The 23,588-nt window shown below is 46.8% G+C and overlaps 1 protein-coding gene across 5 annotated transcripts in view; it reads right to left on the reverse strand.

Annotated features, from left to right (window-relative positions):
- The window catches only part of LOC306650872 (uncharacterized protein), a 380,281-nt gene that overhangs the window by 96,303 nt on the left and 260,390 nt on the right, over positions 1-23,588 (reverse strand). Inside the window, exons 3-4 of one of the 5 annotated variants that reach the window (XM_079123299.1) lie at positions 18,255-18,407; positions 12,094-13,054 (exon numbers count right to left, since the gene is read on the reverse strand). The exons of 3 other annotated variants lie outside the window; for them this stretch is intronic. In XM_079123299.1, the coding sequence (XP_078979425.1) occupies positions 18,358-18,407 (50 nt within the window). In that variant the 3' untranslated portion in view covers positions 12,094-13,054; positions 18,255-18,357. Of the gene's footprint in view, positions 1-12,093; positions 13,055-14,181; positions 15,197-18,254; positions 18,408-23,588 lie in introns of those variants that run through there. One more of the 5 variants, XM_079123298.1, reaches the window with a different exon arrangement.

Genomic DNA, 23,588 nt, shown 5'->3' on the forward strand with positions numbered 1-23,588 from the left:
GTTTTCCCTGCTGTGCAGATGCTAATCCATAATAAGGGGGATGGGGACAGGGAGGAATAGAGGTACTTAGATCAGGTAGAGGGAGTGAAGGGAGGGAAGGGTGTGGGGCAGGAAGGACAGTAGAGTGAACAGACATGCTGACTCATGTGCATGTGTGACTGCATGACCATGTGATCCTGCAACATGTGCAATCACGACCAAAGCTTTCCTCCAAAGAAATCTGCCTGTCCTTTGTGCCTGGACTTCTCCCTGCAGAAATCTGTTCTAATGATGTGACGTCACAGGATAAAAAGAGAGATTTTGGTTCTGTGCTTGGACATACCGGGATAACCCTGGATAAGCAGGTGTGCTTTCAATTCTCATCCTACAGTGACCTCAACTGAAATATGTGCAAATGAAGTGATGTCACAAGACCCTGAGTCAATGGTCTGGGGACTCAGGGATGGACGCATGGCATGATTTTGTCTAGTGTTCAGAATTCCTGTAAAAGCAGTGTCTTACAAGGTGGCCTTTAAGGAGACGGAGTCCACACTCATGGTTTGTAAGGGAGATAGCTACACATGACACGTTGTGGACCTTCAAGACTAAGGGAAGATTCTGGATACAGTGAAACAAAATCCCAGGCACCATGTTCCCAAGCCAGGTGTGGTCCAGTCCTGTCGTGGTGTGGACGACACCTTCCAAAGTACGGGAGTCTGCCATTAGTCTTTCTTCAGCCCAAATTTGAAGCCCAGGTCACCATTTCCTACCTACACCAGAGCTCAGAAAAGGTCTCCTAGCTCCTTTGAGATCTTTCATCCCATTCCTGACAGTAACCTTCCATTTGTTCAACAAGATGATGTCCATGTTTATTCTTTGAGGCGATCTGCAACTTTGCCAATAGCATAAGCTCACATCCCTCATCTTCTCCATCAGACGGCAACCACGGCCCAGAGGCTGAATCCTGGCCCACGGGTTGGTGTTTGCAAATAAAGTTTTATTGAAGACAGCTATGCTCATTTGCTTACATAATGTCTGTGGGTGCTTTTGTGTTCTCAGGCAGAGTGGAGTGGCAGTGACAGAGACCATATGGTGTGCAAAACCTCCAACATTTGCTTTCTGTTCTTTGATAGGAGAATACGCTCTCTTATATGATAGACCCCTTATCTAGTCTGTGATATAAAAAATCTATTTTGAGGGCTGGAGTTGTGGCTCAGTGGTAGAGCACTTACCTCGCATGTGTGAAGCACTGGGTTGGATCCTCAGCACCACATAAAAATAAATAAATAAAATAAAGGTATTGTGTCTATCTACAACTAAAAAGGAATTTAAAAATCTATCTTGAGTATTTTTTAAGTTTAACATATATTTATTCGTGGTACTCAATTTCCGTACGCAGAGGGTATGTGCCTACTCAAAGACGTTTTATTATTTTTTGGCAGAATGTGATTACTAAGAAATGAGAAATTGGGACCTTGCACAGAGGAGAAAATACCTTGCTTTTAATTTTCTTCTTTTGATACGTGAGGACTTTTGCTTCTGCTTACCGGACTTTAAAATGTTTGCAGTGCCATGAAGCTTGGCACTGGCTTGGTCCTCATCTGAGCTAAATATTTTCCTCTGAAGGAATCATTGTAATGGAAACAAATAAATACCTGAGCTTGCTGGAATTCTGCTCTGGCCAGAAGTAAACCATCACCGCAGCTAATGCTTAGTTGAAGAATGCAGTCTGGCATAAAGTAAAGAGGGTGAACAAATGCAAAGTTCCAGCACGCCCAATGTCTGTCTGACCAAAGGGCGGGTCAGTCTGCAAGGAGTGAGCTGGCTTCTCCGTGTTGGCTGAGGTAGGGGCTTGGCACAGAAATGAAGCAGCGCAAGGAAACCCGCAAGGCTTTCTCAGTGTGAGAGGGTCACTCCCCGTTAGGAGGCAGTCTCCCCTCCTGACCATGGACTTAGACCGCGTTAACATTGATAACTGGCCCTGAGCCCTGGAGCGTGTGGGCACATTCATGCATTGTGTCCCTGTGTCTGAGTGTTCACCTGTCATTTTCCAACAAGTATCTGCTTCAAGATGAAGAAGACTGAATAGGTAGATCCTGCCTTCATGATGGACAAGAATCGTACTCACACTTATTGGATTTTTCCTTTCCAACACTGCAGCCCCTAGCCACATATGGCTAATTCAAATCAGAATTGAATGCAGTGAGAAGATCAGTTTCTCTGTCACATGGTCACATTTCAAGCACTAAATGGCCATGTGTTGCTCAGAGCTACCATATTGAATTCAGCCATGCATTGTTGAAGGCTACCATATTGAATTCAGCCATGCATTGTTGAAGGCTACCCCATTGAAGTCAGCCATGCATTGTTGAAGGCTACCCTATTGAATTCAGCCATGCATTGTTGAAGGCTACCATATTGAATTCAGCCATGTGTTGCTCAGGGCTACCCTACTGAAGTCAGCCATGCATTGTTGAAGGCTACCATATTGAATTCAGCCATGTGCTGTCCAGGACCACCACAGTGGGCAGTACAGGACCACAGAACATTGCCATCATTGAGACCAAGCCCAGCAAATGCGATCACATTGTCTTGATATTGAGTTGAGGGTTCTGTCTATAGGAGGTTGAGGATCAAAATCATTTCTCGCCTCTCCATGCTTCTCCAACATTAGTTTCTACCTTTTGTTTTTACATTAACCCACACATTGTCTGTCTCTTCTCCTAATTTGCAGAAAAAAATAGAGAATCTTTGGAATGAGTATATCTGGCTAGACCTGGGCTGTGTCAAGCAGTGAAGTCAGGGGAAATATTTTTGACCTATGTCCTTAGACAGAAATGTTGAACATCCAAGTATGGAGGAAGGTTTATCCTTTGGCCATTAATGTGGTTCTAAGCCTCCATGAAGTTTGCTTCACAACAGTTTGTATGGAGATAAAGAAAAGGAAGCATAATGTTACTTGTAAGGCCACTGCCTTAGGCCCCTTGTGACAATAGTGACATTTAGCAATGGCAATAACCTTGAGTATTTCATGGCATAAAATATGCTTAGATCATTATTTTCAGAGAGGGGTTGGCAGTCCAACTTCTTACTGTAACAAAGTCGTAAATTTTATTTCAAACCCCCACAATCTTGGCTTTGCGTTCTCTTCTTTAGTTTTATTATTTACAGATGGACACATGGAAGGAAAGTTACCTGTGTTCACTTTAAATTTATGGAGTTACATTCCGCCTACTTGGGGAATTTTCAGTGAGGGTTACTCTTGGAAGAGGGTCTGTGCTTTGTCTTCTGGTTTTCTATTCTTCCCAAGGAATCAGGATATAAGAGAAATGGGTCGGAAACTTTTATTGCAAGGTAAAGGTACCACTTTCAAAAAAAAAATAGGAGTTTCTCCACTGGATATTTTCATAAAGAATTATGAGTTGTGAACGAATATCGATCAAGCAATGAACATGAATGGACGCCAACCTGTCATCAGGATTACTTCCTGGTTACCGCTTGATCTCCAGGCTACGTGAGTGGCACACGTCACGTGTCAGTCTCTGGGGATGCTCTAGTACTCTAACTGCCCCCCAGCAACAGCCCTGCCCGGTTCATCTCCTTGCCATGGGAACAGTCCCTCTTGGGTTGGGGACACTCACTCGCTACGGCTTGTATTTCTTTTTCTCTAACTGGGAAGATCAGCCTTAGTGTCTGTCACCAGAGTCCCCAGCCCGGGAGGCATGGCCTCAGGGGGCTCCGACTTCCCCTCTGCTCAGCCGTTTTGGGAAGTGAAGGGAGGACAAGGTTAGTTGAGAGGGGACAGGAGAGGCGGGATGAATTGAGGGCAGAGAATGGAAAGGGACAGGGTTTAAACGGAAGGACGAGGAGCTCCCCCAGCCAGCCAGCCTCCCTCACTGCCTCCTGCCCTTCCGGCCTCTCCTCTTTCTTCTTCCTTCCTTTCTTTCTTTTCTCTTTCTCTGTTTCTCTCTCTCCCTTCCTCCCCTCCCTTCTCCTTCTCTCTCTTTCTTTCTTCCTTTCTCCCCCTCCCTCATTCTCAGTGCTGGGTACTAAACCCTGAACCTCAAGCTGAGACCTCTAACACCCAGTTACACGGGCAGCCGTGAAGTTTCCATTTTACTTTGGGAAGAGGCTGCAGTTTGCAAGTGACTGTTAGTTGGAGGTTTGTTTTGTTTTTTTTCTTTTAAATTTCACCAAATACCATATTTAAAATCATACATATATAAAATGAATTTGAACTACATTATTTATGCAGCTGACTCTTACTTTTAAAGATTCGTATTCCTTTGTATTTCTGTACATTTGAAGTTCAGTGATACCTTTTGGTATCACGTCAATCTTCTCCCCCTCCTCCTCCCCCTCCCTCCCTCCTCCTCCTCCCCCCTCCTCCTCCTCCCCCTCCCCTCCCCCTCCTTCTCCCCTTCCTCCTCCCCCTCCTCCTCCTCCTCCTCCTCCTTCTCCCCTTCCTCCTCCCCCTCCCCCTCCTCCTCCTTCTCCCCCTCCCCCTCCCCCTCCTCCTCCTCCTCCTTCTCTCCCTCCTCCTCCTCCTCCTCCTCCTTCTCCCCCTCCCCCTCCCCCTCCCCCTCCTCCTCCTTCTCTCCCTCCTCCTCCTCCTCCTCCTCCTTCTCCCCCTCCCCCTCCCCCTCTCCCTCCCCCTCCTCCTCCCCCTCCTCCTCCTCCTCCTCCTCCTCTTCCTCCTCCTTCTTCTTTTTATTTTTGTAGGGAGGATTGACCCCAAGGGCGCTTCACCCTTGAGCCACATCCCCAGCCCTTTTTATTGTTTATTCACAGACAGGGTCTCACTGAGTTGCTTGGGGCCTCGCTGAGTTGCTGAGGCTGGCTTTGACCTCGCGGTCCTCCTGCCTCAGCCTCCCACACTGCTGGGATTTCGCCACCACACCCAGACTCTTCAGTCTCCTTTTCTGCAGCTAAATTTAACGAAAATGCACTTGCTGATTTTTACCTGGACCACATGGTTCTTACGAAGATCTATTTCCCTGAGAATCCCTCACCCCGCTGTGTACCGGCCATCTGTGTGGAAAGAGGCCTGGATCGGCGTGTTATAAACATTCAGCTCACTGTGTCCGGTGACCGTCAGGTAAGGCGTGGCAACACGTGCAACGCCCGGCCGCCAAGGTTCTGAACTGCGCAGCACCGCATTTGTACAGGAACGCTAGCCGGCTCCCGCCATGCTGTGGCGAGGCCTGCCGTGTCGGCCCTTCTGTCCGGCTTGCTTTTCGGGCCACGTGTCTTACGTGGAGGCCTGCACTGGTTAGGTCGCAGGCCGGCTCCCGGTGCTGATGGCTAGGTCCCAGCCTCAGATCCTTTGGAAGGCGGCAGTGGCACATGTTGTCCCCTGGTGGGCTTCCGCTTAGAGCCATTGAAATGACAATGGTGGCACCTGGGGCACAAACGGAGGCCTCCTTCCTGGGCTGCTTCTGTAAGCTGTGGCTAAGGCGGTGCCTGCCGGCTCCCTGCGGGTCAGCTCTGCGGAGGGGCCCGCCTGCCCCTCCACTGGGCCACCGCTGCGGTTACCCAGCCAACCTGGTGGTCCTCAGCTTCACGAGGTCCCTGTGGCTCACAGCTCCGCAGCTGCGGTCTGCACCTGGGTGGCCGGTGGCCGATGGGGAGAAGCACATGGCCGCGGCCTGGGCGGAGAACTGCTCACGGTGACAGACGCAGGGAAGAGAGGAAGAGGAGGCGGCTAGGTCCCCACACCCACCTCCAGGACATGCTCCCGTGCCTGCAAGACCCCCTTCCTGGCTCCTCCCAAAGCCTTCGCCACCTCCCGAGGGCCCCACGCTGGGGACACATGAGCCTTCAGGGACACTTGGGCCCCCAAAGGAAGCACTGCTGTCGCAGCTGGGCCTCCTGGGAAACAGAGGCAGCATGAAGACCGCCTGCCGACCCCAGTGCTGGTCATCAAGCCTCTGCCCTTCTGACCTCCTCTACGTGCACCAGACATGGCGGAGCTTCTTCCTCTCCCACTGCCCCTCCTGCTCCTCCACCGTGACTGTCCAACATGGCGCTCGGGTAAAGGCATCAGGCTAAGGCGGCTCCCTGCCTGTGGAGCACCACCCATGGAGGAGCCCTGGAAGCCAAGAGGCAGACGCAGCCAAGAGCACGTCAGAAGAGGGACGGGGCCTCCCACGGCACCGAGGGACAGAAGCCCTGTGCTGAGTGAAAGAAGCCACACGGCCAACACCACCTGGGCTACAGTCCCAGCTGCATGAAAGGCCCAGAAGAGACTCGCGCAGAGGGGCAAAGAGAGCCTGCCCAGGGCTGGGGGCAGGGGATGAGGAAGGGCTTGGGGGTCTTTTCCTAGGACACCCCGTTAGGCCACGGTGAAGGGGCTCGACTCGCTGCACGCACTCAAAACCACCGGCATGTCCACTCAAAGGTCTGAGTGTCATGGCAGGTGCGTCACGCCTTGATGAAGTCATTAAAGAAATTCTACCTGCCATCAGAAGAGAAAGTCCACGAGATGCAGTTTTGTCTGAGTTAATGGCGTTGAGTTGCTCTTACCCCCAAAGAAGGGATTAGTGGCATCATGGAAAAAAATATCGAGTTCGTGTTTGGGATCCTGTGGGACCTCGTTCTGGAGAGTTAGAACGGTTCAAAAAATCTTGATGACTTTAAACTTCTTTATATGCTTGCAATGTGACTAAATTCCAGTTTTACTCCTGATCTTTTTTTTTTTTTTTTTTTTTTTTGGCATTTACTACTTTTTAAATTGGTAGACGTTTACACCGTACAAATCTTTGGATGCACCATATTGATTTCTGTTGAATCATCTCCATTTCTCATATTTTTTTCTTCGTACATTAATAATACAGGCTGGAAATGGGAGTCTGAAGCCTCTACTGGATTCGAGAGTGTTCGGGAAGCACGGGTGGAGGAGTAACCTCCTGCCTTCTGTCCAGCCTTTACGCTGACTGCTGAGCCGAGTCTCCACATCGGGTGCCACAAATCCCCGGAAGTTTAAAGCCTAATGCTGACTGACCCGTGGGAAGGCCCACCCGGAACGGCAGAAGGAAGCTTCCCTGTAACCAATAAAAACTGACTCGGGGCTATGGGGCCTCCAAATCCAACCCTAACCCACGTGCTGGACGGTGTGGTCTACATTCTGCCTCGGTGTGGACCGATACACCGCGAGAGGACAGGGACAGACGGACTGGACCTCACACCTGCTGTGGTGGGTGCGTTCCTGGGGGTAACCAGCCCTATCGAACGTCGGTTCTGCTGTGCAGGATGGATTGGGGTACTTCCCCTGAAGGATCTCTTCTTTCCCATCTTGTAGAAGCAGATTAGTAGGACGAGCCAGGCGGCCCACATTATTTTATGCCAGACTCTTTGTTCTCTCAAACACTGCGGACCCAGGACCACTGGTTGTGAGAACAGAACAGAGTATAAATGGAGGTGAGACTCAAATGGATTGACCCTCCTCTCCGCCAACATGATCAGGATGAGACGGGGCTTCGTGCGACGGAGGTCAGCCGAGGGAAGAGGATGCTGCTGCGGAAACAGGGATGCCTAGGTCGGAGGTCTACCACGTCCGCAAGCCGTGCCCTGGACCGCCGAGCCTCCTTTGATTCCCACTCTCTACTCTGTCTCCGGAGCAAACAGAAGATCTTATTCAATAACATTCAAAGGAGAAGGGAAAGAAGAGGAAGAAGACGAGGCCAACTGGATCCATCCCCATCCTTCCACTTCTCAGTTCGAGGAGGGACGGGAAGCCCGTCTCCGTGCTCCAGGCCAGCAGCTAAGCGACTTAAAAAGCAAGCACAGATCCCCGTGTGGAGTGCCGAGCTTCAGACTCAGAGGAGCGGCTGAGATTTGAGGAAGACTTATAGAGGCCGAGCTGTGCCCGCGGACGATGGAAGAAGAAACCTCACATACAGGAAGCTAGCTTATGACTCGGGTCGAAGAACAAAGATCCCATTGGCCCTTCCTAAATTTTATGGCAGCAGAGAGCTACTCATCATGGATTAAGAACATCCCGGAGTAGGCTAAGAAGGTGAGAGATAGCAGCTTTCATTAGCACCAGAAATGAGAAGTTAGTACCCATGAGAAGTCAGTACCCATGAGAAGACAGTACCTATGAGAAGTCAGTACTCATGAGAAAACAGTATCTATGAGAAGTCAGTATCCATGAGAAGACAGTACCCACGAGAAGTCAGTACCCATGAGAAGACAGAACCCACGAGAAGTCAGTACCCATGAGAAGACAGTACCCATGAGAAGTCAATACCCATGAGAAGTCAGTACACATGAAAAGATAGTACCCATGAGAAGTCAGTACTCATGAGAAGACAGTACCCATGAGAAGTCACTACCTATGAGAAGACAGTACCCATGAGAAGACAGTACTCATGAGAAGTCAGTACTCATGAGAAGTCAGTACCCATGAGAAGTCAGTATCCATGAGAAGATACTACCCACGAGAAGTCAGTACCCACGAGAAGTCAGTACCCATGAGAAGTTAGTACCCACGAGAAGTCAGTACCCACTAGAAGTCAGTACCCATGAGAAGTCAGTACCCATGAGAAGATAGTACCCATGAGAAGTCAGTACTCATGAGAAGACAGTACCCATGCGAAGTCAGTACCCACGAGAAGTCAGTACCCACGAGAAGTCAGAACTCATGAGAAGATAGTACCCATGAGAAGCCAGTACCCACGAGAAGACAGTACCCACGAGAAGTCAGTACCCATGAGAAGATAGTACCCATGAGAAGTCAGTACCCACGAGAAGTCAGTACCCACGAGAAGTCAGTATCCATGAGAAGATACTACCCACGAGAAGTCAGTACCCACGAGAAGTCAGTACCCATGAGAAGTTAGTACCCACGAGAACTCAGTACCCACTAGAAGTCAGTACCCATGAGAAGTCAGTACCCATGAGAAGACAGTACCCATGAGAAGTCAGTACTCATGAGAAGATAGTACCCATGAGAAGTCAGTACCCATAAGAAGTCAGTATCCATGAGAAGATACTACCCATGAGAAGCCAGTACCCATGAGAAGTCAGTACCCACGAGAAGTCAGTACCCATAAGAAGTCAGTACCCACGAGAAGTCAGTACCCATGAGAAGTCAGTACCCACGAGAAGTCAGAACCCATGAGAAGATAGTACCCATGAGAAGTCAGTACCCACGAGAAGTCAGTACCCATGAGAAGTCAGTACCCACGAGAAGTCAGTACCCATGAGAAGTCAGTACCCACGAGAAGTCAGAACCCATGAGAAGATAGTACCCATGAGAAGTCAGTACCCATGAGAAGACAGTACCCATGAGAAGTCAGTACTCACGAGAAGACAGTACCTATGAGAAGAAAGTCCTCATTAGAAGTCAGTACCCATGAGAAGTCAGTACTCATGAGAAGTCAGTACCTATGAGAAGTCAGTACCCATGAGAAGTCAGTACCCATGAGAGTCAGTACCCATGAGAAGTCACTACCCATGAGAAGTCAGTACTCATGAGAAGTCAGTACACATGAGAAGTCAGTACACATGAGAAGATAGTACCTACAAGAAGTCAGTATCCACGAGAAGTCAGCATCCATGAGAAGTCAATACCCATGAGAAGTCAGTACTCATGAGAAGACAGTACCTATGAGAAGTCAGTACTCATGAGAAGTCATTACCCATGAGAAGTCATTACCCATGAGCAGTCAATACCCATGAGAAGTCAGTACTCATGAGAAGTTAGTATCCATGAGAAGTCAGTACTCATGAGAAGTTAGTATCCATGAGAAGTCAGTACTTATGAGAAGACAGTACCTATGAGAAGTCAGTACTCATGAGAAAACAGTATCTATGAGAAGTCAGTATCCATGAGAAGTCAGTACTTAAGAGAAGACAGTACCTATGAGAAGTCAGGACTCATGAGAAAACAGTATCTATGAGAAGTCAGTATCCATGAGAAGACAGTACCCAAGAGAAGTCAGTACCCATGAGAAGTCAGTACCCATGAGAAGATAGTACCCATGAGAAGTCAGTACCCATGAGAAGTCAGAACCCATGAGAAGATAATACCCATGAGAAGTCAGTACTCATGAGAAGTCAGTATCCATGAGAAGTCAGTACCCATGAGAAGATAATACCCATGAGAAGTCAATACTCACAAGAAGTCAGTACCCATGAGAAGTCAGTACCCTCTTTCTTCCCAGGCCCATCCGAAGGACCCACCACCATTGTTTCCGTAACTCTTATGGGTTCACTAAAGACTCCAAGGGGATGTCACACAAAGCACTTTCAGTTTCTGTGCGTCGACTGCATAGACATGCTATTGCTTACAGAGGGCCTTCTGAAACTTAAATTCCTTTACCCGGTTGCGTGACTCAGGGTGGGAAATTCATGCGCTGGCACGGCAGTGGGAACGATACTTGGAAGCAGATGGGCTTCTTAAAACGGCTAACTTTAAATAGAATCAAATGAATGCAAAGATGTCACTTCGGCTGATCGTAGGAACGGCACCCCACGTGACTCTCGGAGTCTGGCCCATCTGGCCTTGATTCTCGTCTTTTGAGATGCTCTGGGAGCTATTTGGGTTCTGCCTGGGAATGTTCCGAGTACTTGCTCTACCATTCATAAATCCAGGCCAGCTGACCATGCGTGGCAAGCCAGAGGAGGATCAGGCCTGTTGCCGGAAGGATTGAAAGATGATATTTTAAAAAATGAATTGAAAGATGATTTTAAAAAAAAGTCACTCTTAGAGAAATATTCCTCCAGGAAGAAGAAGTTGGGAGGCTGGAATTTACTGAAGAGATGAAGTCCGTCACTCATGCCCCTGACTCTCCATTTGGGCCTCAAACAAATAAGGTGTCCCATTTGCTTCGGGTGGGAAGAAACCCAGTCTTCCCATACTGCTCGTATCTCAATGCTATTCTGCACTGGGCAAGTGTCCCCTGTCCCAAAGGTTCGTATGTTAGAGGCATGGGTTGCCTGCATGTGCTCCTGCCTGAGCTACAGGCTCCGGCCATGAGGCACTACCTCCCTTCAGCCCCCAAAGCATCAGCCAAGACGACAGACCACAACCTCCAAACCTGTGAGCCAAAGGAAACCCATTCTTCTCACAAGTTGATGACCGCAGGTAATTCGTCACAGTAACAGAAAACTGACGAACGCACTCACTACATACATCTTTGGATGGATTTACCCTGAGACAGCCCTGGGTGGTGGGATTCGTGTTACAAGGTCATAAGGGTAAAGGAAAGTGGCCTTTCCTCTCTTGGCCTCGGTGTGACCACCTTCCTCTTCACCCTCAAGTGCTCTGTGGAAGGTGCTAAAATATCTAGTCAGTCATCGAGTCTAGAAATACGTTTTCTTTAAAAACTTGCACGAATGTTGTTATAACATCAACGTAAGGTTTCTGAAGAGAAAAACACCACCAACGATTTCTCAAACTTAGCACATCGCTTCGTTAAAAAAAAAAAAAAAAAAACCCATCTTGTCTTTTTACCATATGGATGAATAATTTTAAGAAATGGTTCTATTATAGTACACCGTGTAGTACAAACTCATCTGTTTTTGGTAAAGACTCGTGTTACTTCTCTCGGCCTCTTTCAGATGTGGAAATTTTATTCACATAAATTTATTAGCTCCACCAAATCTGATCATATTGCTTTTGGTACTGGGGATTGAATCCAGAGGAACTTTAACTCTGAGCTACATCTCCAGCACTCTTTTAAATTTTGAGCGAGGGACTTGTTAAGTTGCTGAGCCTGGTGTCACTGGGATTGTAGGTGTGCACCACTGTGCCCGGCCAATTACATTCATTTAATACCCTCCAGAAAGGTTATTTAACTCAAACATCAGAGGAGAATTTTTTAGTCTCCTTAAAAAAACAGAAACAGTTTGAAGGTTAGAACAAGCTTTTCGGTGCCAATCCAAAAGCTCACACGACGCCTGAGCGAGTGAGCGTAAATTAAAAACCCACTTGAGGTCACTTCCTTGTCACACAGGAGTGTGCACATTTTCAAGTACATTTTCTGTTTTCCATCATGGTGTCCATTCAGGATGCTGTGACCGTCTGAGAAATTCAGCTTGGACGCTGGCACAACATCACTGAATAAGAAGTAGGTCACAGATCTTCCAAGCAACCAACCAGAGTTGGGTGGTGCCAGTTGATGACCCACGGCTTGGGGGGACCTTCCACTGGCCTCTCTTTCCTGGTTAGCACATCACGAATGGAATTTGAGGCATCTGCCCATGCACTTTCTCATGAGCCGTGGTTGGAACATGTGTTCCGTTCCGCCTCTGCTTCCATCCGCTGCCTACCTGGGGTCTTGTTAGAAATGCTCTGATTTCCTTTGAACTGTCCCTGTGGGGTGCTTCACAAGGTTGGCAGGGACTCTTGAGCCCACTTCTGAATTCTAGGAATAGGTTCGAAGTACCTTCTGCAACCAGGAGATCTCGTAATGCCTATCACGATGATCCAGCCTGGAAGGTTTAAGTTACTGGGCGAACAAGAGAATCAAACGTGTGCAGCCTGGTGGCCCAAGGAGCCGCAGGTTGAGTCTGCGGTCTACGCCTGCACCGGAGAAGACACTCCATTGAGACAGTGATGGATCCCCAGTGGCCTGGTTTGACCAACTTCCTGGATCAGGTCTGGCGTGATGAGAGGGGTATTGTTGGGATTTACCTTTTTTTCTGTAAGTCCAGTAAATGATTTTTATTTTCCAGCTCCTTGGCTACTAGTCTCACGTGCCTCCTGAACACGTGCAATCTGGTTCATTCAATCCAGACGTGCTGAAAGTGTAAATAGCCCCTGGATTTAAGACTTAGTCCAACACATTTTTATGAGTTACATGTCGACATCATGATATGTTAGGTACACTGGGTATCTCAGTCTGTTTGAGCTTTGCTAGGGTTTGAGCATATCCTCCCAAAGACCATGTGTTGGAACTTGGATTCCTCAATATGACAGTATGGAGAGGGGGGGCCATAGTGGAAGGAGCTCAGTCATAGGGGCTGCTGTGGGTTGGATCTTGAGGGTCCCCTGAAGTCTCATGTGTTCCAGTTTGGTCCCCAGGGTTGTGCGCTAAGAGGTGATAGAAGCTCCAGGAGGTGGGGCCTAAGGAGAGGAAGTTAGGTCATTGGGGTGTGGCCTCGAAGGGTATACTGGTTCCTTTCTCTGTCTCTCTCTTTCTCTCTCTGTTTCTGGGCGGTTATGAGGTGAATAGACTTTCTTTTGCCCTGTGTTCCTGCCATGACACTGTGTTTCTGAAGGCCCAAAGAAAACAAAAAGGCCAATAGCCATGGTCTGAAACTATGAGCCAAAATAAATATGTCTTCCTTTTAAGCTGATTACCTCTGGTATTTTGTCACAGCAACAGAAAGCTGACATACAGGCAGAACCCTCAGGCATACATCAATGCCTTTCCATGGGAGCAGATTCGTTATCACGGAAGTCAGTTCCCCTTTTCTTTCTTCTACATATACCCACTGGCCCTTCCTGTTTTCCATCATACCAAGAAGCAGCATGAGGCACGTGCCAGAAGTCAAACAGATGCAGACACCAGTCTTGAGACTTCCTAGCCTCAGGGCCTGAACGCTATTCACGAGTCAGGAGCCTTTACGTTCACTTCATAAGGACTCCACCTTTTCTCTGCTACATTGGCCATTAAGTTTCAGTGCCTGGATTTTGGAGGGCACACATTAAAATCATAGTGCTGTGCGAATAACATGTACTATTAAGATTTCTTTCACTGATTTCTTCTAGGAAATGTAAAAGCATGCAAGAAGCTATCAATTATAACCCTCAGTCTATTTCTGCTGGACAACACTGGTTTAACCCAGTTTGAATTTTTTGAAGGTAATATGGAAGTTTTTAAACTTATGCTATAACATATTTCTAAAACTTAAGTTGATTTATACCAAGTTGGATTTTCATGTTTGAAAAAGGTGCTTCTAAGTCATAGGTGATGTGAATGGAGTAAACATCCTAGGTCCAAAGTCAAGTTCATACTGCCCGTGACCATCTCCAAACTTCTTTTTACTGTGCATTTTTTTCCTGAGGTTTTAGGCAGGACAGGGGCATGCTTACCTTTCAAAAGTATAATTACATTATGTACTTCTTATTCCCAGAATACTACAGCCAATAGCTTAGAAGTCAGCTGAAATTCTTTTAAAAATTTATTCAAGAATGGTTGTTTTACATTTTTATTGGTTGATTACATTTACACAAAACAGTGGGGTTTTTTTGTGATAAATTCATACATGCACGTGCATAATCTCTCTTCTATTTTCACGAGCTGACTTTAATTTCCTTTTATTGTGCCTAGCTTCCGCATATGAGAGAAAACATGAGCTGAAATTCTTCTCTGATTTTAGATCAGCATGGTATCCAGCTGTGATTGTTGATCTGAATTGTCAACTTGATTGGATCAAGAGATGGCTCATATCAACAGGCTTCCGGGTGGGTCAGTGAGTGTGTTTCTAGGAATGACTGGCATGTGGAGTGGCCAACTGGGGGAGACCAACCCTAAGGGTTGGCAGCACAGTCCAACAGGTTGGAGGCTTGGATGGAACAAAAGTTGTCAGAACAAGGAAGCAGCAGCAGACGCAAGCTCCACGCTGGATTTTTCTAAAGAAGGTTCTTGGCTGCTACAATCGCCTGCGGACCTGACTCCAGCTCCTCCACTCTTCCAAAGGAGACTCTGACCAGTGACTCTCTTACTGGTTTCTACGCTTTGAGTCCTGGACTGGGGCTGCACCATTGGTCCCTCTGGTTCTGTGGTTCCAGCTGCTTGAACTGGTTCCTCCAGCTCTCTAGGTTGCAGACAGCCACTGTGGGTCTGTCCAGCTTCTGCATGTGCAAGCCAATCTAATAAATTCCCGTTTTATAATCATATATTATACATATTCCAAATAGGACTGACTTGTAGGAGCAAACAGATAGTTAGGAAATGAAGGCATATGACTTCCAATATCACAAAAGTCATATGGGTCTTCCTCTTGCATGCTCTAGAGTAACTCACTTGGGAGGAAGTGGCTGCCATATTGGGAGGATGCTCAAGCAGCCCCGTCGGAGACGCATGTGCTGAAGAATGTCAACCTCAGGCCAGCAGGGATGTGAGCGAGTCATCTTGCCATCGCCCACGATCCTCCAGCACCATAGGTCCTCCAGAGACTGATGCGATGGACACTTGATTTCCACTTCCTCAAAGACTGGCGCCTCAATGGCCCAGCTAAGTCATTTGCGAACTCTAGACTCCTGGAAATGACGAGAAGATGCATGTTTACTGCTTTGGATTGCTGTTAGGATAATGTGTTGGACATTAATAGACAACTATTGCTGTCAGTTTCTATCAGGTAAGAATTATTCCGTAACATATTTTTATTTAAAACAAAAACCAATCCTCGCCCTGGAGTCCCTCTCCTGACATGTCCTTATTTTTTCTTGACAGCTTCCCCACGATACCTTTGATATCCTGTAGATGTGGTCGCACGTAACACATTTGAGTATGCGCTTTTAAGACTCAAGGGTGGACGGAAGCAAAAGAATAACACCCATGTAAGTTCTTAAGAGCCTGATCCCTCTTTGTAATTCTTCTTAGGACTTGAACCGCTGACGAATCCTTTCAGGCTGCAAAGGCCTATTAGAGACAAATTAGCCCAATTTCCCTTTCCAGAGCTTAGAAGCCCACTCCATTAACGAATGCTTCCAGGGGTCGCTCAATCTACGTTTAAATATGTGCTCTCTCTCATTAGACTCATTCATTTGTGGACTTTTCTAAATTATTAAGACTTTGATACTCAGGGGGATCATTAGGTATTTTAAGACTCAATCTATAAGAAAATGTTTGCTTGCATGCAGTTAAAACTGGTGTCTGCAGTTTCTACACCTGGGTCTTCCAGCTCCTTCACAGAGACACATACAATAAAGAAAATCCACAGGGTGCCGCCTGGTTCTCTGCCTCTACTTCTCTCCTGCTGCTGAGATCTATCTGCAGGTCCAGCTGCGCTGGTGGTGACCCTAGACCTCAGACCCCGCTTCAAAGCTCAGGGCTCCATCCAGTGACCGGCAACCACCGGACACCACAGCCCTCTCCCCATAATCAACCTGTTCTCTCAGTCACCATCAGAGTCTGGAGAACTGAGCTAAGATCCCATTCACGGAAAGAGGGACCCCACATCACACTGAAAGGTTTTGTGGGTGCTAACTTCCTTCTTGTCTTCTCTTTATCACCTCTCCTTGCTCTCACCACACCCTGTTCTTTCGAGCAGTAACCTCCAGGTATCACCTACCCTGATCCCCTGTGCACACTCTAAGCCCCACAAGTAACCTGAACCTCCAGGTATCACCTACCCGGATCCCCTGTGCACACTCTAAGCCCCACCGCCACGGGTGAGCAGACTGGATTCCCTTCCCTGGTCCTCACGGCGCTTTGAAGTCCCGCTGCAAACTCAACTTCTCGCACCGTGGCTGAAGGTGACCCTCAGAAGCTTTACCAGCTGGGGTCCAATCTTTGTCCACAGGCCAATCTTTCAACGATTGGAATATAGCCGCTCGGCACAAATTGAAACGCATCAATTCTATCATCCTCTTCTTCTCTGCAGAAAAGGTGGTTTCTGAGTGATTTTTGAGGTTTCTGAAGCTCTCAGTGTCTAGATCCTTCAAAAATTTTTCAGTTCATACTCTGGTTATTGCTCTATTCAGGCCACACTTTTCCAGGAGCCTACTGGGTGATTCCAAACCAAATGACTGTTACCGAGTCAAATTTTTCACATTTTGGACTCTGTAATCAGTGTTTCATTGCTCTTTGTAACTCAAATCTCACAGAGCGCATGGTAAATTAGCATCCATTAAACATGTATTAAAGTACCCTGAATTAATATTGAGGAGCCACTATGAATATCTTCAATAACAATTTGACACTATTCAGTTATTCATTCCCCCTAATTATCAATTATAAGAAAGAGTTTCCTCTAATTTTTAAATACCAAACGATGCATACATTCCTATATCCTAAAGTATCATTTACCTGGAGATTTCTTTACATTTTAAGAAAATAAAAGACTCAGCATGAGGAGAATTGTCAGCACTTTCAAAAGTGGATGCGACTCTTCCTCCAATCCAAGAAGTCGCTGTGGATGCCTGAAATGGCAGCTCACACTGAACTCCAAACAGGCCATTTTTACCTGAGACGTAACATCTCAAAGCACATTTTTATGCACTGTGGGCATAACTTGCAATTTGAGGTGAGAAAGCAAAACCAGGACAAATTTCTTTTTCTTTCTGTATGATTTCAGGGGTAGATTTGCTCTTACTGAAGGTCTTAGGAGTCTTGGTATATTTTTTTCTTTTTCCTCTCTTTATTAGGCTGAGAACTTGTACTTCCCCCCTTAAAGGAAGTACTTTCTAGCTTCCCTTTGGGATAGTGAAACGGCCATGATCACTACTCTTTCCTTTGGGGCCATCATTAAGCTAAATAAAGTTGCTTAAAGACAGACACTGGGATGCACAGGCACCAGGTTCATAGCTGAGAAGGCTATTAAATGACTAACGGGGAGGTAGCACATACCACATAGATACCCCTGACAAAGGGATCCGTCACCGCCCACCATGTTCAGAGGGAGAGGATGCACAAAATTTTATCATGCTATTCAAAATGCATAAATTTTATGTTCTGAATTACTTCTTCCCGGAATTTTCCATTTAATATTTTTGGATGGCCATTGACCGTAGGTTAACTGAAACTGTGGAAAGCGAACCTGCAGGTAATGACCTGGGAAGCCTGTTTCTCTCCTCTTTCAAGGTCTTGCTGGTACTTTATTCGAGTAAGTGTTTGAGTGCACTTTCATGCTTATGCAAATGATCATCAGACTCGTTAATCTCGGATTTATTATAAATGTGAGATACTTATAAAGAGAAAATTTAAGTAGACACCAATTATCCAAAACCCCAACCAAAATCAAAATAAAAGGCTTTTTAAGAGTGGCTTTCCTCCGTAGAATATCTTCACCTAACTCCAGTACGAGAAGACTCATCTGTGGGCCGACACAGATAATAAGCGTGGGGGGAAAACAGACAGTTATCAGTCCAAACAATTAGAGTGAACTCTGCAGGAAGATGGTTCTAAATTGAAATTCGGTTAATGAGGACTTAGATGTCTGTAGTCATTAAACTGCCTGTTCACCAGTTTGGGTTCATTCAGAGACTTGGAGGAGCCAGTTATGAAAAAATAGGGCGATGACAAATTTATTTTTCAAGAAATAGAACTAATAAGACTGAGCCACCCAAACCAGCACACGCTGAGCTAACAACTTACATAATTGAGAGTGTCCAACTCAGAAGAACGATGAACCTCGGCCCAACCCCAGGTCAGTGCGCCCACAATCTCCTGGGTCAAAGTATAGCTTAAAGCTTCTCATTCAGGCCTTGGAAGTATGGAAAGGTTGTATCTTCCGATTTCCCAGTTCCCCTGGAAGAGAGGGTGAGGAGGTTTGTGGTCTTCAGACCGGCTGGGTACTCAACGGAAATGCAAACTCTGAGCCCGTGCAAGCCCGCGTGTGACCCAGCAGTCTTGTCCTCCAGCCCTCTGTGCACACTTAAGCTCTAGAATGACTGGGACAGGTCACTTCAGGGCCATTTCACAGATGAGGACGTGGAATTTAAGAGAAGTTAAATAACAGACCAGAGATAAGAAGTCTGTTTTTTAAATTATTTTTTGATTCATTGTACACAAATGGGGTACGACTTTCATTTCTCTGATTGTACATGAATAGTCACACCATTTGTGTAATCATACGTGTGCACAGGATAACGATATTTGTCTCCTTCCACCATCTTTCCTTCCCCTCGATCCCTCCCCACTCCTCATATCCCTCTACACAATCCATCCTTCCTCCGTTCTTCCCTTATCTCCCCGCTACCCATTATGTATCATCATCCACTTACCAGGGAAAACATTCAGCCTTTGGCTTTTAGGGATTGGCTCATTTCACTGAGCATGATATTCTCCAACTCCATTCATTACCTACAGATTCCATAATTTTATTCTTCTTTATGGCTGAATAATATTCCATTGTGTACATGTACCACAGTTTCTTTATCCATTCATCTATTGAAGGGCACCTAGGTTGGTTCCATAGTTTAGCTATTATGAGTTGAGCTGCTATAAACACTGATGTGACTGTGTCACTGTAGTGTGCTGATTTTAAGTCCTTTGGGTATAAACTGAGGAGTGGGATAGCTGGGTCACGTGGTGGGTCCATTCCCAGTTTTCTGAGGAATCTCCACACTGCTTTCCAGAGTGGCTGCACCAATTTGCAGCCCCACCAGCAATTAATGAGTGGACCTTTTCCCCACATCCTCTCCAACACCTCTTGTTGCTTGTGTTCTTGATAACAGACATTCTAATAGGGGTGAGAGGGAATCTTAGGGTAGTTTGATTTGCATTTCTCTTCTTACTAGAGATGTTGAACATTTTTCCACAAATATAAGCAGCCTTTTAAGGGATGTAGGTGGGTCTTGAAGCCTGATTTGGTTCAACTAAAGGGTGGGTGGTCCTGAGGGTACACAAGGTGAACCAGGAAGAAGGGAAGACCTGTTGAAGACCCGGTTCCTGGGGGCCGGGGCAGGAGCTCAGTGGCAGAGTGCCTGCTTAGCAGGCGAGAGGCCCTGGGCTCAATCCCAGCACTAAAGGAAAGACCTGGAAATATGAGGAAAAGAAGTAACTCTTGCTTGCAAGCGTGGAGTTACTATTTTCACAACTTGAGTAAGGGTTTTTGGTTATTCACCTCAAGACGGGTGATAAATTCAGACAGAATAAAGTCAGTCGGAAGAATAAATTCAAGTGCTAAGTAAGGCAATGTGTTATATCAACGTGCCATCTCTTTGCTCTGGTACGTGTGCTTGAGATTACTAATTATAATACTCTATCTTCATAACACACGGGCTTATCATCTACGCTTAGCGAGGACTCAAATCAAACAGGATCGGCCATTAATTTTATGCATCACTTAGACGAACTGCAACCAAAATGAGATTCAAATAATTATATTTGATATTTAATTTAGAGACGAGATGGCCAGCACTTAAATGTATATGTTAGAAGATCTTTTTTAAGCCACCTACTAAATAGGGTTTTAATATTGTTGAAACTTAAGATTACGTAACGGAATAATTCGAGGTCATGTATTTTGATTCTTTCAGTCTCACTCTTATTGCTGAGAACTGCTTTGGCTATTCTGGGTCTTTTATTCTTCCATATGAATTTTAGGACTTTGTTTTCCCACTTCCGTGAAGAATGCTGTTGGTATTTTCATGCGGATCACACTGAACCTGTAGGTCACTTTTGGCAGCATGGCCATTTTGACAATATTAATTCTGCCCATCCAAGAACATGGGAGGTCTTTCCATCTTCTAAAGTCTTCAATTTCTTTCTTCACTGTTGTAATTTTCATTGTAAGTGTCTCTTCCCTCCTTGGTGAGATTGATTTCCAAGAGTTTTCTTTTTCTTTTTTTGAACCCAGAGGCTTAACTACTGAGCCACATCCCTGGTCCTTTTCTATTTTGAGACAGGTTCTTGCTCAGTTGCTTACAGCGTCACCAAGTTCCCGAGGCTGGCTTTGAACTTGCCAGCCTCCTGCCTCGGCCACTCGAGCCACTGGGATTATAGGTGGGCACCACCTTCCCCAGCCCGAGCATTATTTTTGATATTGTGATGGAATTATTTTCCTGACTTATTTCTCAACCAAATCACGATTGGAAGAGAGGAATTCTGTTGAAGTTTTTGTGTTGCTCTTGTATCCTGCTACTCTGTGAATCTGTTTATCTAGAAGTCTGGCGGGGCTTTGGGGGATTTTCTAAGTATGGCACCATGTCACCAGCAAGCAGAGACGGTTTGACGTTTTTCTTTTCCTCTTGTATCCCTTTAATTTCCTTCGCTAGAGTTTCAGGAATCAGATTGAGTAAGAGTGAACTCTCACACCAAGAATCACGTTTAAGCAAACATGTGGGCAGCCCGTGGCCCAGTCAAGTGCACACCTAACAGGAACCAGCCAACACCCACAGGTTGGTGTTCCCACCTCAGCGCTGACTCGGTCAGTCTGGGTGGATCTGCGGCTCGGCATTTCTAACAAGATCCCGGGGGCCGTCGGTGCAGCTGGCCTGAGACCACGTGTGGAGCAGCAAGGCCCTGACCTGAGATGCTTCTCGATGTCTCTGCAGGGTCCTTCTGCACCAATAAAGACCCGGGGCTGCAGATGGTGGAGCGGAAAGTCGAGGCCTCTACTTGCGGGAAGCAACTGAGCGCTGGTTCAGACAGACATGCTGCTAAGGGCCTCCAAGTCCTGGTCTGCTCTGCTCCTGGACTCCGCTCACTCACTGAGCACCATCCTTACACACCAAGAGCAGGGCTGCAGAGGCCGGTGCCCAAATCTGCCAGATCTGGCTCGTTCTTGTGGTGATGTTAGGTCCTGCTGCTTCTGCCCAAAGGGCGGGGGCTCCGGGGTGACCGCGAAGCCCCCTGCCCTGCATTAGGGCCCAAGTCTGCTGTCGCTGTATATAAGGGCGAGCACACGCTCAGCTAGGATTCTTCCATTCAGCACCTTTTAGGCGTCCATGGGTATCAGGCACGGAGGGGTGCGTGTCACGCAGCCATCTCTGGATATGAAAGATGTCACATGGAGGGGCCAACTGGGGATGATCAAGGTCATGAGGTCTGGCATAGGCAGCTCAAAACGGTAGAACAGGTGTTAATGGTGTCGGTCAACATCTCGGCAGAGACTCCTTCCACCCATGGTTCACCTGAGTGCCAGTAGGTCCCGTGATTTCCTTGAGGACACAGCCTCTACAGGAATTCCGTTTTTATTTCCAGAGCTTCTTTCCTCTTCAAATGTAACCGATTCCACGCCTCGAGATACGCTGGCCTCACTTCTTCAAAGTTGGAGGCTTAGATGTCCGAGGGACAGAGCCACAGACTGCACCCTGGAGGCCCCAGGTGTGATTTTTAGTTCCCAGAAAAATAAGCTGTGATTGAACAACCCTGTCTGATCCCGTGCGCCCGAGCTCGAGGCCCCGACATGTCTGTGCAGGAAGCCGTCTCACCGTGACGGGTGCTGGATGGGAAGGCCACACATTCTGTGCCCCATCTACGTAGCCGGATGCCCCCTTGGGAAGCTGGGAGGTTCCTTTATGCCTACCCACTCGGAGGGGTGAGCGGATAACTAATAGGCAGAGACAGTTCAGCCGAGGGGCAGGGAGTGCTGCTATCTGCTGCACGCCATGAACTTTGTCTGGAGTACTTGACGGATTATATGCGGAGGCGTAAAGAATGACGGGTTTCAACATCTTAGTTGTTAAAAAGGCTGGGAACTTTTCTAAGGATGAACTTTTAAATTCACCAACATAACCTCAGGCATGTAGCAGAGTTTGATATCAGAACCGACAATGTCTAAGCCTTCAAGGAGAAGCGACTGGGTGACTTTGAGATAGTGGGGAAAAAAAAGAGAGCCCATGAGTGGTCTGCTTCCTGGGGACCTTAGTCACGGTGAATGTGCATGTCACACGATGTCGGTAGTACAGAGAACAGGAACGTGCCAACTCAAAGGCTTACTCACGCACAGGGAAAGAAAAGCCTACAAATAAACGTTCTGCTTTTTAAGAATTTTAAATGTCAACCTCCATCTATAAATACCCACAAATTATCTATCTATCTATCTATCTATCTATCTATCTATCTATCTATCTATCTATCTTAGATGTCTGCCTATCAATCTACTCTACCTACATCTATCATCTGTCTACCTCTTTTCTATTTTCTAACTATCACCTCTATTTACCTTTCATGGAACTAACTCAAAGCAAATTCCTCTGTTTTCAGCAAGTGCAGCTGAGTTTTTCTGATTTAAAATGAACCCTCCCCCTGGATTGCTGGGAAAGTCCCAGGCAGCCGTCTGGCTTCAATGCCTGACACCCAGCGGATATAGAAAATCAGTAGCTGTGCGCTCCTTTCCTGGGCTCTGTTGAGGCCGGGGTCTTCGCATGGGGGTACATCACTTTATGGGGGAAAGGAATATTCAAAATCAGTTGTTCCACTCTCTCACTGAAAAAGCAAAGACAGACACAAGAAAAAAACTTAAGAGTGGATGTGTTTGTTGTGACCAAAGACTTTAGGGTTATGCCAACATAAATAAAGCAAAACTGAATATCATGAATGGGGACTGAATGAGTCTCGGGGAATATGTATTTTATGGCATTTAAGCTGATTCCTCTTCTCTAACTCACCCTCCACTGACCCAACCACAAGATTTTTCCCCCTTGCTTGAAACCAAGTGAATCCCAGGACTCTCTTGCTGTGGGACCCAGGAATGTCCCCTACGCAGCGGTTAATCTGTCCCAGAAATGCTCTCCCTGGGTCTCCGATTACGGCTCCTGCCTTCTTATCCTTGAACTGTTGGCTCCATCCCACTCTGTACTTATGATTTGTTTAAATAATTCCCCTTTGACTCCCCATAAGCTGGAGGCCCAAGGAGAGCAGAGATGCTTTGGAGGGACCCCAAAACAGCTAGCACACTGCCCTGGCTACACACCCAGTGCACAAGGGGAAAATCGCTTCCATCCTTCCCCACCTTCCTGCCTTCCAGTGAAAAGAGCCACC

The sequence above is a fragment of the Sciurus vulgaris genome (genome assembly GCF_902686455.1).
Source record: "Sciurus vulgaris genome assembly, chromosome: X".
NCBI classification, from domain to species: domain Eukaryota; kingdom Metazoa; phylum Chordata; class Mammalia; order Rodentia; family Sciuridae; genus Sciurus; species Sciurus vulgaris.